Source organism: Saccopteryx leptura, chromosome 2, assembly GCF_036850995.1.
Source record: "Saccopteryx leptura isolate mSacLep1 chromosome 2, mSacLep1_pri_phased_curated, whole genome shotgun sequence".
NCBI lineage: Eukaryota > Metazoa > Chordata > Mammalia > Chiroptera > Emballonuridae > Saccopteryx > Saccopteryx leptura.
The window spans coordinates 8,605,837-8,619,245 of NC_089504.1; the positions used below are offsets into that span (position 1 = coordinate 8,605,837).

Sequence of the window (13,409 nt, forward strand, 5' to 3'; positions counted from 1 at the left end):
CTCCCCTCGCATTGCCGAGAGTTCCAGGAGGATGTGATAAGAAGCAATTTGATCAAAAACAAATCCATCCGGGTGTCAGTGTGATCAAAGTCATGAATTGGAAAAAGTGCACCTTCTTCTGCCGGGAGACAGTTCAGAATGGTGAGGAAGGACTGTTCAAAACAGCAAAAACCAGGAAATTGTTTTTGGGATCACTGACAGAAGAACTGATTAAAAAAAAAATCAGAATAAGAAAATGAATGAAAGCTGCACACATTGACACAGATGACTCTTAGGGACACACTGCAGGAGAAAAGCCAATTACACAAGAAAATTCATGGTTATGGTTCTATTCATTAGAAAAGATTAAAAATGTCCCCAGACAGTACATGAAGGAATCAGTACATGTGCTAACATTTTATAGGGACAGTAAACAAACGAATCAGGAGTTATGGGGCATGAGGTATGAATGTCAGTACAAACAATTTTAAGAAATGCAATTCCCCCTAAAAGGTAAGTCATCACAGTCACTGGGCCTTCCCACGGGAGTGGGTGCATTTCTGCCGTGTCCTTGCGCCCCCCCTTGTGGCTGTGGCTCGCTGAAATAACCCTCTGTGGCGAACTATTCCCTTGTTGCCGGCGTCTTAGTATTATATACAGAATAGAGTAGGAATACGTGGTTGCAAGTAAATTAGAAATAGAAAAAGAATAGAAAAAATAAAAAACAACCCTCCCCAAGTCTAAAAATTGGACAAAAACACCGAAAAGTAGCAAAACCTGGACATGGCACCTGCATCTGCCACACGTGGAATTCAGCCCACTCGTCCTTCCGACCGAATGCCTGCTCTGCCATCTGGGCCTGACCCAGTTCCCTGCTACCTACTGTGACCCTGCTGCCACGCACGGCTGTCCTTTCAGGGACAGACAGTGGGCTTTCCCGGCTGAGGCCTGACAGTGCTGCCACTAACTAACACCAAGGCCCTGTCTCTACCCTCCCCCACCAGCCTGGTGGCCCACCTCAGGGCTGCTGCTCGCTGTCACACCCAGAGCCACCCCAGCCTCCTGCTCCCAGGTCACTCTGCACTAAGGAGGGCCCCCAGACACGCACGGTATGACCAGTGAGGAGGAGATCATGACCTCCTTTCTCTCTTAAGGCTGTGGTGACATCAGACTTGTTCAAGCCCTGACGCCTTGTTCACTTGCTATAATCTTAAGGTGACTGGCCACCAAAAATCAAAACCCTTGGTCTCTCCATTGTGTAGACAGGCAATCCCATTTTTTGTTTGTTTGTTTGTTTTTTGTATTTTTCTGAAGTCAGAAGCAGGGAGGCAGTCAGATAGACTCCCGCATGAGCCTGACCGGGACCCACCCAGCATGCCCACCAGGGGGCGATGCTCTGCCCATCTGGGGCATTGCTCTGTTGCGACCAGAGCCATTCTAGCACCTGAGGCAGAGGCCATGGAGCCATTCTCAGCGCCTGGGCCAACTTTGCTCCAATGGAGCCTTGGCTGCAGGAGGGGAAGAAAAAGAGAAAAAGGAGAGGGGGAAGGATGGAGAAGCAGATGGGCACTTCTCCTGTGTGCCCTGGCCAGGAATCAAACTTGGAACTTCCACACTCCAGGCCGACCGACACTCTACCACTGAGCCAACTGGCCAGGGCTGCTACATTTTTTAAAATGTGAAAAATATATGTAAGCACTCTAGAAACCAGAGTTATAGTTTCTTATGTATTATTTAAAATTTTTATATGCACAAACATTCAAATAACAATTATGCACATGTATCTTAATACAAACAAAAGCACCCTTACCTATGTTTTGACACTTGGCTCTTCCCTTATGTCCCGCCACTTTTGAGGGGCCACAGGGATCTGCCCGTCTTTCTAATGGCTGTTGGGTGCTGCACAACAGAGACTGACTGGGGTCACTGAGGTCTCCAGGTTCCTTTTTCTATCCAGGACAGTGCTGCAGTGGGCATTCTTACCAGCACACTGTGCACACGTGTGAGTACATGGCTCAGACAGATTCCCTCTGGGCGGGGCTCTCAGTCAACACTCTAATGCAATTAATTTTCAACTTCCTCGTGGTCCCTCAAGTTTATCCCTGTGTGGGTCTTGTCCTACTGTTTACTTTGTCAAAGACTCTGTTAATTCTGCTTTCTAGTTTTTTACTTGATCAGCTTGTCATGTATGTGCACATCTCTGTTACAGAAGAAAATCCTGAATAGGACCAAATAGCACAGAATGAGGGAACCTGCCACTAGAGACCTCCCTGCTGCCTATGAGAACCACTTAGAAGGGCCAGAAAATCTGTGATGTGCTGTGACCAACACAGCTGAAGCCCTCTGCTCCCAGACCGGTGTTTCTGGTGCTGGTGTGAACTCACCTCTGCTGAGGTCCCCTCCCATCTGGGGCTGCTGCCTCCCAGCTGCTCCCACCTGAAGCCTCAAGCTGCCACCAGCTACTCTAAGCTCTGGCGCTCTTTCTCAAATGGAGGACCCTAACTCCCCAGCTCTGTCTCCTGGCTGATCCCTGGGGACCTCAGGGCGGCTGAGGGACAGGAGCACCAGCCCTGGTCCCAGCAGTCCAGTGCTGCCTGCCCGCCTGACTCCCAGGGTCAGCAAGCTCCAGCCTCCCCTGGTGCAGAGGGCTGGGCAGCCATTCTTCTCACAAGCCATGGAAGGCGTGAGAGGGAAGAGCTCAGGGTGACAAGTACAGACTTTGGTGCGGGGCAGACCTGGGTTAGGTCCCACAATTAGTGTCTGCCACTTTCTGAGCCTCAGTGTCCTTGGTGTAAAATGGAGCCAGTGAGAGAACCTACTTCACAGGGATGTTGGGAGGACTGGGCCAATTCCCGCACGTGAAGCATTTTGAGCAACACCTGAGGCTGGGGTGGGGGTGGGGACCGAGCCAAAGCCAGGCCAGTAACCCGGAGCCCCATGATCAGCTGCCATGGTTGGCCCTCAACACAGCAGCTGTTATTATTACTATTCCAAAGGATTGTGAGAGCCAGGAAGCCAGTCAGTCAGTCAGGGGTATTCCATGAACCAACCCTTAGCGGGATGATCTAAACAGATGCTGTGGCCTAAACCTTGGGGTGGTGTGGCACCTGCCACCTAACTGTCCCCATGGATATTTCAGTGTATTTCCTCTAGAGGGCAAAACACAGAGACTAGATTCAAGTGCTGGTCTGAAGCCGGGCCTCGCTGTAAGCCGAGCAGGGGTGCCCTGTCTCATGGGAAAAGGCTGGTCCAAGAGTTCGTCTGCTAGCCTACCTGATAGGCTCTGAGGGAAGAAGGGAGCCTGTTTTCAATGGACCCCTAGTTCCAAAGGTAGGAGGGGGCATTTCAGAGGACAAGCAGGATCTTTGTGACTTTACCTGAGGCCTGTTGCTTTTACATGCATCATCCAAATGCTTGTGCCACAGGATTGCATGGAACCGGGAACCAGTCTGGAACTTGTAAACATTGCCTGGCAGGTAGAGAAACCATTGGTTAAGAAGAGGGTCACAGAGGAGCGTCTGCCTGTGTTGTGACATGAAGATGAACGTGGACATTGGTGACTAAATGAAGAAAGGTCAGGAGCAGCCGGACGCAAACCTGGGCTTGCTGAGGAGGACCGCCTGTGCTTCTGGGCTGCCTTTTGGATCAAGGCTCTTAATATTTTTCGGGCCATGGTGCCTTTGACTCTGATGAAGGCTGTGAACCCTTCTCAGAGCAATTATTTTTCAAATACATAAAATAAAATGAATACTGAAATACAGTGATCAAACTACTAAAAAACAGAGAAGTGATCCAGTTCTAGATGTGCTTCTTTATTGATTCACGATACAAGGTCCAGGGCAGGTCTGAAGCTGTACTGTAATTTCAAAGAGATGAGTGTAAATGGCATTCTGAGATGTCTACAACAATATGTGATATGAAAACGTGTGGTTTCTCTTAGAGATAAAATCATGGATATTGTGATTATTCTAGCAATTTAGAATCCAAGGCCTGGGCAGTTTGGGGTTGTGTCATGTGACAGGGGCTACCAAGGAGACTAGTATGACCTTATCTGAATGACAATGCAGACAGGACTCCTGGACAAGATGGTGCCCAGAACTTTCCCTTCTTCCCAGCATAGTCAAGGTGTAAGCACAGACCAAGAGGAACTGGGAGACAATGGGCAAATTAAAGCTGGAGCTTTTGTAAAAGGGTTCTCTCTGATTTGGCCTTGGATCAGGACCCTGCCAGAGTCTCCAGGCATAGGTGACATCTGGGGTGTCCCTGAAATCCCCCAAGACCCGCCAGCCACATGAGCGTGCCTCACCCAGCACGGCTGCTCAGTGACAATGACCATGATCTAAACAGCTTTCGTGGACTAGCAACAGGATCCTGTGAACATCAGAACCTAAAGCAAAGGAAAAGCATAGCTTCAAAAGTTTCTATTACTCAAAATGCACATTTAGCAGAAGAGCAGACAGCCAGAGGAGCTGCAGGCGCCTGGCTTGGCCGCCGCCTACCTTTGTCGGGGTTATTCAGCTGGAAGATGTCTGGGTGCTCAGGGTCATCAGGTAGCTGCACCATCCAGCCCACGATGGAGACCTTCTTGCCAGGTGTGGATTTATACTGGAGAAGAACAACAGCGTAGCCAGGAGGCTCACACCCTCCCCTCCCCAAGAAGGCGGACCTGGGTTAGGGAAGGTTCCTTCCCACCCCCACCCACTCCCTGCAGTTCCCGCAAGATCAGGTCCCAGCACAGAGTCCTTTCATGGCACTTACGTGTTTTCTGTCTGTGCCCCGCAAAGACTTGGCTCCATAGTACAGGAGGGTGGATCCTGAGAGTATGACCCAGTATCTGGTCCACGAGGACAGCTACACAAGAAGACAATGCTGTGAGTGGTGGAGGCAGGGCCCCCGGCTGTGTGAGCACAGACCCAGCCCTTCCTCCTACCCAGTCCCTGGCCCCCACGCCCCTCAATGCCACCTCCACACAAGACCTAGAAGAGACAGACTGTTCTCATCACTGCGTCTGAGCTCAGGAGCTCTAAGCCCCAACTCTCCTCTCCGCTCTTTCACTCAGAGAGCCCTTCGTGTTCAGTGGCCTTCAGACCTTTCTGAGGACACCTGTGGTGTACATGACACATGTGTGCATCAGACTGAAAGGGGCTTCACGACACAACACTTACCTTTCCTCAGTGTAAGGCACTCCATGACTTTCTATTCTGTTCTACTCAAAACCTGGGTCACGGCCTCCTGAACTGATTTCCTCGCCCCTGTTGGGCCAACCAGCATTTGGGAAAACACTGCTTTTAGGATACTGTCTTGCTCTGGCCTCTGAGTGGCTGGGGCATGAACTCTGGGTACAGGATAGAGGCAGGCAGGTTGGCACAACAGACTCAATACAGAGCCCCATGTCGGAGGATGTTTTGTGACACTTTGGGTCCAAGAACAGAGTGTAGCCTAGGGCTGGGGTGAAATTCCTTCTCACCCACGAACTGTCTGGCACCTGAAGACAGAGGAGCGTCTGGAGGTGGCACATGGACCAGGGCCCTGGCATCTTCATGTCTGTCGGTAGGAGGGGACATCTCCAAGCGGTGCTAAGGACAGTGGACAGGCAGGCGGGGGCCAGAGCCGGAGAGCAAGGCAAAGCAAGCAGGCGCATTTCACAGGGGCAGCCCGAGAGGCCTCCTGACTCCCTGGCTTGTTGTGACCTGTTTTATGATGCTGATGCCGTGGGGGAGAGATGGGATCTGGGAATATCCCGGGTTGTGCTGCCCTTCTCAGGGGCAGCACCCACCGTGACTCCCTAGGTCACCAGGCTTCCCCTGGTCCTCGAGGTGACAGCCAGGCTCCTGCACACTGCCTGCTCATTGTCTGTGCTGCTGTGCACCTAACATTCTCGCACTACTTTATCCCACTTTACAGATGGAGAAGCTGAGCTGGACCCCCAGTGAGCTGGTCTCCAGAGCCTAGGCCCCTCACCGAGGTGTGTCTGCACTCACCGCGGGCTTCCGTCCTTCCTTGAGCAGAGTTTTCCTTCTCAAAGGCCCCTCCATGGTGGGCACTGCTGCTGAGCTCCCCAGCGTACAGATGCATGGGCCGGTGGGGCTGCGGGGAGACGCCAGTCACACATGGCCTGGATCACCGGGCAGGGCAAAGCTGGGCACAGGACAGCGTGAAGGGAGGTGGCCCTGGGCTCCCCCACGCCTGCGAAGTCCTCCTCCGTCACTTGTCTGAGTGTCACAAGCCTCTAGGTTTGGTGACCAAGCTCCCTGTAACCCAGGCCTCTAGCAGCACCCACACCCTGTCCTGACCTCTGTGACGGCTCCCTCTCTACTTGGGGAGCTTGGGGACTGGACTATGCGGCCCCTCCTTTCTATGCTGACAGGTGACTGGGAGGAGCATCGAGGAAGCGGGAAGTGGGGTGGAATGAGAAGGGGGTGCAGGGGACCCACACACTGTCATGCCCCGCATCTCTTCCTCAGGGCTCCTCTCACCCTCTGCCATGAGGATTCGGGCGCCACCTATAGATGAAGACGCCCAAGCGCAGCACGAGCCCAGACCTTGCTCTAAGAGCAGGAGCTTTGGCTCATGGCTCACTGGCTCACTGGCCAGGCACCGGCCCCAGCCACCTCCATCAGGGAGGACCCCTTCCGGAGGCTGCTCTCTTATCCCACTGTACTGAACAGCACCACCATCTACTGGCTGCTTGAGCCAGAAACCGAGGGGTTTCTTCTCTTACCCCTCCACCCCTGCAATGCTTGACTGTCCACCTCAGCCAACCCACTCCCCCAAACTTGATCTTCCTTTGACTGACTGTCCATTCTCGCCTTCTTTCTCCCGTGTGCTCTCCACATGCAGCCAGGATGACCGGGTCATGCCACCTCTCCCCCCCCACACCCAAAGCTTCCACTGCCTTGAGACCACCACCCTCACCCCCTTTTGAACGTGGTTGCGCCCACCTTTTCCGCCTCATCTCACACTGCTCTCCCCTCTCTCATTCCTTCCAACACTGACTTTCCTTCATTCTGAATCACCCTGCTCTTCCTCCTCAAGGCTCTGGGGACTGTCCCCTTTGCCAGGGGGCACTCTTATAACCGTCTGCCTTCCCTTTCTTTATTTAATCAGATTAATGCCTATCACTCCTCCAGGCTTTTCTTCAGAAAAAGGGCCTCCCCTTTCTCCAGAGCCTCCCCTGCTCTTCCCTCCCAGAGCGTCCCCCTTCTCTGGGCCGGCCGGCACCTGTGGTTCTCTGTCCCGTGTCTGTCTCTCCCATAGCAGCAGCCTCATGAACCGAGGCAGAGGCGTGTCCATCTCGTTCAGTCTCTAGCACAGTGCTTGGTATCCAACCAGCACCCTATAGCTATTTGCTGAATAGACAAACACACAAATAAATGAATACCTGTAGACACAGCTCCGTGTTCTGGGAGAATTCCTAACTGGAACCCGCCAGTTGGGCCCCAGTGTGGCGTAGAGACGTCCCCTGCTTCAGAGGAAGAATGTGGAGTTTTAGCAACAGGCTGCAAAGACCAGATACTCTGAAGGAGGCAAGAGCATCTCAGACTGTGGTCATTAGCTCAGGAAGCCCCAAACCCAACTCTTCCCCCAGCTTCCTCGGTGACGCTATAAGCACATCTGGGCACATCTGAGCTGCCAGGTCAGAGAACAAACACCCCCAGGGCCTCCACCTGGGCAAGCCTCCCTCCACCCCCGCCCCAGTCTCCCGGCAATTATTTTCTTAAGAGGCTTGCAATGCAGTGAGGGGATGAGATACTCTACAGCAGTGGCCCCCAACCTTTTTTGGGCCATGGACCAGTTTAATGTCAGAAAATATTTTCACGGACTGGCCTTTAGGGTGGGACGTATAAATGTATCACATGACCGAGACAAGCTTCAAGAATGAGTTTTAGATGGATGTAACAGGGAATCTGGTCATTTTTTTAAAAATAAAGCATTGTTCAGACTTAAATATAAATAAAATGGAAATAATGTAAATGATTTATTCTTTCTCTGCGGACCAGTACCAAATGGCCCACGGCCCGGTACCGGTCCGCGGCCCGGGGGTTGGTGACCACTGCTCTACAGGACATGAAGAATCTGCTCTACTGTCTGAAGAGCTTCAGTGTCCCACCATGACTGGCAACACCAATGAGCACCTCACAACTGGGTGTGACAGCGCACGTCACAGTCCTGTGCATAAGCACATAAGCAGGCTGCTTGGCAGGCTCACTCACAGACTGCCTCCGGTCGTACCCGGGGATTTCTTATGGGCCAGGGCAGGGTCCGACAGCGAACTTTGCTGTGGTGATGTCCCCTGTGCACAGTGGCTATCTCCTCTTTCGACCTTAATTCCTGCTGAGCTGCTGCTGGTACAGAGGTGGAGGTGGCGTCCCTCCCCAGAGCTGGGTCCTCTGGCCCTTTCCCTTAACTTTTCTTCTCAGTCTTCTCTGCCCAGTACTCCAGGAAAATGTGGGACTGTCGCGATTATCAGTAGTCTCTTAGACTGGGTGGCGCGGTGGGTGCTACCTTCTCCCCATCATTCTGTCCCTTTTTTGGGGACAGTATGTGGCTGCATACTTAACAGATGTTCGGCAGGACTGACGTGCTGACAAAGAGCTCTAAACCAGCATCTTCCAGCCAGTCTAGCCTCTCAAGCAGGTTTCCCTTGAGCTCTTCCTAAAGGAGTAAGGTGCTCCCAAATGCACCGGGCTGGTGGGGAGGACAGGGACATGAGGCCACGGGGGTGTCTCACAGGTAAGTCACTGCTTAGTGAGTGCTCCTAGGTGCTAGGCCATGCACTCCTTCCTACACTGGAGCTTTCTTCAGGCCCCACTGTGCTCACCAGAAAGGGGAACCTGAGGCTCAGTGACATGAGGACACTTGGCAGAGGCATGCGCTCAGTCAGCCAGGACTAGAAGCCAGGCTTGTCTGACTCGGTGGCCCCAGCCCCTCCCACAGCTTTCAGGGTGGGGAGAGGCTAATGTGTCCCACGTGCCTGCACTGTGGGGGCTTCCTGGTACTCTCCTCTCCAGGCACCACTTCTTGTAGGTTTCCGCTGCAGCTCACACTGACCGGGCCAGGAGACGGCATGGGCATACCGTGCTCAGGCCAGGGATCTCCGGGGGTGGAGACACCGCCTGGGTCCCTAGGCTTCCCCGATGGGGTGTTTTCCTGGTGGTTTTGGCTTCATGGCACTAAAGAGCAGCTGCTGTTGTGTAGCTGTTATGAGACAACATCCCACCCAGCTTGGTGAGGGAGACTGCTCTCAGCCTGTCTTAGAAGGGGAAACTGAGGCTCAAGGAGGTGGAGCCACCTGTCCCACGGCACTCGCCTGTCTCTAGGTATGGGGGCACAACTGCTCACAGAGAGAGGCTGGCTCTCCGGTGTGAGTGGAGAGCCCCTGTTAGTTCCTCTGCTCCAGGTGGGAGAAGTCAGAGCCCATCCCCCTGGAGCCTGGGGGAGTGACCCTGGCCTCGAAGGGCAGAGTAAAGGAGACTCTTCCCCGAGGCCAGCCTTTAGGAGAAGAGTCAGGGCTGTGGCGGCCAGCATGCCTTGGGGGCCGGGTCCCAGGGGGAGCCCTGCAGGGCTGGAGGAGGGTGTGATGGGTGGGGCAGCGCTGGCCTGTGGCAGCCTAGCACCAGCACAGAGCAGCCAGGGACAATCGGGTCACTGTCCTGCTGTGAGGAGATTTGTTATTTCAATTTCAGGGCCACAGAAAACTAAATGAATGGGCAGTGGTCTTTGATGAGCTCCAGAAATCACGGAATTTCTCTGACAGACATGGGGACTGCCACTCCAGACCACGGCCACCTTTCCCGGATCATGCTGGGAACACGTGGCTGAACAGAACATATCCCAGGAAGGCCATTTTAATGTCCCCTCCCAGGGATGGATCTTAGGGGTGGAAGGAAGGAGGACTGCAGCAGACAGCCCTCCTGGTGAGAAGTCGGTCTGGGGAGATGTAGGCTGGCAACCAAGCAGAACGCCTCAGTCCCTAAGGGTGTGCGAGATGGTGATGGCAGTGATGGGATGATGGGACAGTGGGGTGATGGGTGATGGGGTGATGAAGGAGGAATGGGGGTGATAAAGGGGTGATGGAGGGGTGATGGGGGCCAGATATGTGCTGAGTGGTATTCATTCATCAATCTTGTTTAACCAAACAATTCTGTGAGGCAGGCACTATTCTGACCCCCCACCTGAGAGCACGGCAGCCTGAGGCTTGGCGAGGTGTAGTAACTTGCCCAAGGTCACAACACTAGGAGAAGGAAGAGTGGGTGGCGCTATCGAGGTGGAAGCAGCCAGGCCCTGCTTGGGCCAGCAGCACCATGAGAATTCAGACTGACCGAGACAGGTCTGAAAGATGCCTTCCCTTTGACGTCGAGGTACACATTAGGCAGCAGGGATCTTGGGGGTTAAATCTTATCATTTAACCCCGATTCCCTGTTACTGGTTTAGGAGGTTGGGGGGGGCAGAGAGAAGTCTTGGATAATCACACTGGGGTGACAGTAATCTTGTCTTAGCAGACACAGGATCCCTCCCCATTCTTCTCCAAGTGCACAGGATCCTGGTAGGAGTGTGTCTGTGGGAGGGTCCCGGTGGGCTGCTCATCACCAGTGCCCACATCACACCCTGGGTAGGCAGCAAGCCAGGTTGGACACCACTTCCTGATGATGCACCCTCCTCTGCCCTCAGGAAGCTGCCACCAAGTGCTGCTGGGCCCCGGGGCGTCTCTCCAGCAGTACTTGTTCACGGACCTGACTGCCTGTGGGCCACTCACTCTCCTCTGGGCAATGTCCCTGATCCACTGATGGGTCCTGAGGGCAGTCAGATATGCGCTCCTGAAAATTAGCGGACTTGAGAGACTGAAGTCAAGCTCTGAGACTCGGTGAAGCTGTAACAGGTAAACCTGGGAGCTGTGAGGTGTCTGCTTTCCCCTCTGTGAACTGAGGAGTCTAGAAGCCTGGTCTGCATAGAGAGAGGGGAGTAGAGCAGATAGATATACATCGAGCAGGCTCGACTCCAGACAGGAGAGTCCTGCCCCTTCCTAGGACCTGACTCGGGCTGTAGGCGGTGGACAGAGAGGCTGAGGCAGATTTCTCAGCAACTCAGGAAGCAGCAGCAGCTTATGAGCAGGGCCCAGCCCTTGCAGCTGGGACCCAGGGGCAGGGGCAGGAGCAAGGCGCAGGTACCACTGCCCACTGCACTCTCTCAGAGGGGCCTGAGCTCCTGGGTGGAGCCCCAGTTGCCAGACTCCAGTGTCTGCTGCTGAGAACAAGGCGAGAGACGGCATGTTTGAGGGAAACCAGTATCAGGAACTAGGCACATCACCCAACTGGGCTGCCCCCTGGGGCAGAGCAGCAGTGTGGGGACCAGAGCGGACGGACTGGGGAAGCCAGACTGAAGGGTGACAGCTGAGGGGCAGAGCCTGGGGGGTTCCTGGCCCTCAGGCACAGGGTGGGGTGGTGGCGAGACCCTCTGTGAGAGTCACCCTGAAAAAAGCCACTCTCGTGGTCGCACCTCAGTTGAGATGGGCCCCTCCCCTTCAGGGTGGCCTCCAGAGCCCCACCGAGCCCTGGCCCACCAGGGCCTCTGCCAGAGTCCTCTGATCTCAAGGAAGGGAAAGAGTGTCTTTCCAAACTCTGATTTGAGGGTATCAGGCTTGGGGCTCTGCTGCCACAATGCCACTTCCTGGAGTCTCCTTAAGGATGTTGGAAGAGTCCACAGCTAAGAACAAGTCACCCTCACACAGGGCAGGAACTGTACCACCCAGCTCCCTCCACACCCTGGGGCACCTGTGCGGCCAACTGTTGGCAGCGCTCTCTTAAAGGGGCCCTTCTGTGTTCAGTGCGTCCTGGAGGCCAGCCAGGGCTGGTGGACACTTGCCTTCATTCTAGTCCATCCATTCCATAATGACTGAACTGCCACCACGGGAATTTTCTCTTCACCCCCCCCAGCTTTAGGCCCCCTGGATCACTCGCTTGCTGGCAAGAGATACCCACTAAGAAAAATTCATACATATCCCAAAGTAAGTTTCCCAAATGTAGCAACTCTAACTTATGTGCCATTTCCTGGGAGCGCCCTCCCTGCAGAGTTGAGGCCTAAGACTCAGAGAGGGTGAGACAGGCCCGTGGTCACGGACACAGTCACAGTCCTGACCGCAGCTCCCCCCGCCCCCCGTGCCGCAAGCAGTGTCCGGAAGCCAGACCATGATCTTTCACTGTGAGGTACGCTGGGGACTTCAGAGACCTGGATACATCCTCTCCTGCAGTGACTCTTAGAGACACCAAGCCTTCCTGGGCCACCTCTCCCATCCTGGCACAGTTCCTGGGACTCCCTTGAGGGCTCACTGTGGTCCTCTTTACCAAAAGTCCTCGGGTTTCTGCTTAACCATCACCTCTACAGGGGCCACCCCTGAACCTACAGTCTGACTTGGTCCCCTGCTGGACACTCCCACGGCTGATCCTCTGTGAAACGGGCACCACTTATCTAATCACTGTCTCCCGACCCGACTGGGAGCTGTAACCAGTCCCTGCTTTGTCCTGGGAAGGAGGAGGAGGCAGCTCTACTACAGGGAGGGTGTCACAATTTCCTCCCTGTCCTCCTTCCCCTCCCCTTGGCTTCCTCCAAGGTCTCCCGAGTCCTCGTCTTCCCCACCCACATTCTGGGCCATCTCTCACTCTCTTATGCCCTTCCATACAGACTGGCCACATCATATTAGAGAAGACAGGTGGAAAAGTGTTTTGTAATGAACTTTATGATATAATTTCATATTTCCTTTTTTTAAAAAAATTCAGTGAAAGGAGGGGAGGCAGAGAGATAGACTCCCTCATGTGCTCCAACAGGAATCCACCCAGCAAGCCCACTAGGGGGAGATGTTCTGCCCATCTGGGGCATTGCTCTGTTGCTCAGCAACCAAGCTCTTCTTAGCACCTGAGGCAGAGGCCATGGAGCCATTCTCATCGCCTGGGGCCAACTTGCTCCAATCGAGCCATGGCTGCAGAAGGGGATGGGGGAGAAAAGGAGAGAGAATCAAGAGGGGTAGGGAGGAGAAGCAGATGGTTGCTTCTCCTGTGTGCCCTGACTGGGAATTGAACCCGGGACATCCACATGCCAGGTCAATGCTCTACCACTGAGCTGATTGGCCAGGGCCATATTTCATTTCTTAAAAACAGATCAATAGACATTTATGGTGATATCTTCTTTAAAAAGAAGTTAAATGTTAATTTTTTTCTGGGTCTAAGAAACGTTTATATATTGTGAAAAATTTGGAGAAGACAGAAAAAAACATAAAGGAAAGAAACTTAATAACCTTACAACTCTGAGATAACCAAATGAATAATATATTTTCATTCCTACATACATGTTTGTCTCTATCATCCATTGTGTACCTCTTTTAAAAATGCTCATGTGAACTTTTAGCTCCTAGACTGACACTCTTATTCTCACTTTTA

The 13,409-nt window shown here is 53.5% G+C and overlaps 1 protein-coding gene across 13 annotated transcripts in view; it reads right to left on the reverse strand.

Moving 5' to 3' along the window:
* RALGPS1 (Ral GEF with PH domain and SH3 binding motif 1) overlaps positions 1-13,409 on the reverse strand; it is a 331,320-nt gene that overhangs the window by 5,024 nt on the left and 312,887 nt on the right. For 10 of the 13 annotated variants that reach the window (XM_066367128.1, XM_066367127.1, XM_066367125.1 and 7 more), the window contains 5 exons: positions 7,361-7,444; positions 5,961-6,066; positions 4,738-4,830; positions 4,479-4,584; positions 3,357-3,448 (listed from right to left, as the gene is read on the reverse strand). In XM_066367128.1, the coding sequence (XP_066223225.1) occupies positions 3,357-3,448; positions 4,479-4,584; positions 4,738-4,830; positions 5,961-6,066; positions 7,361-7,444 (481 nt within the window). Of the gene's footprint in view, positions 1-3,356; positions 3,449-4,478; positions 4,585-4,737; positions 4,831-5,960; positions 6,067-7,360; positions 7,445-13,409 lie in introns of those variants that run through there. The other 3 variants (XM_066367126.1, XM_066367130.1, XM_066367132.1) reach the window with 2 other exon arrangements.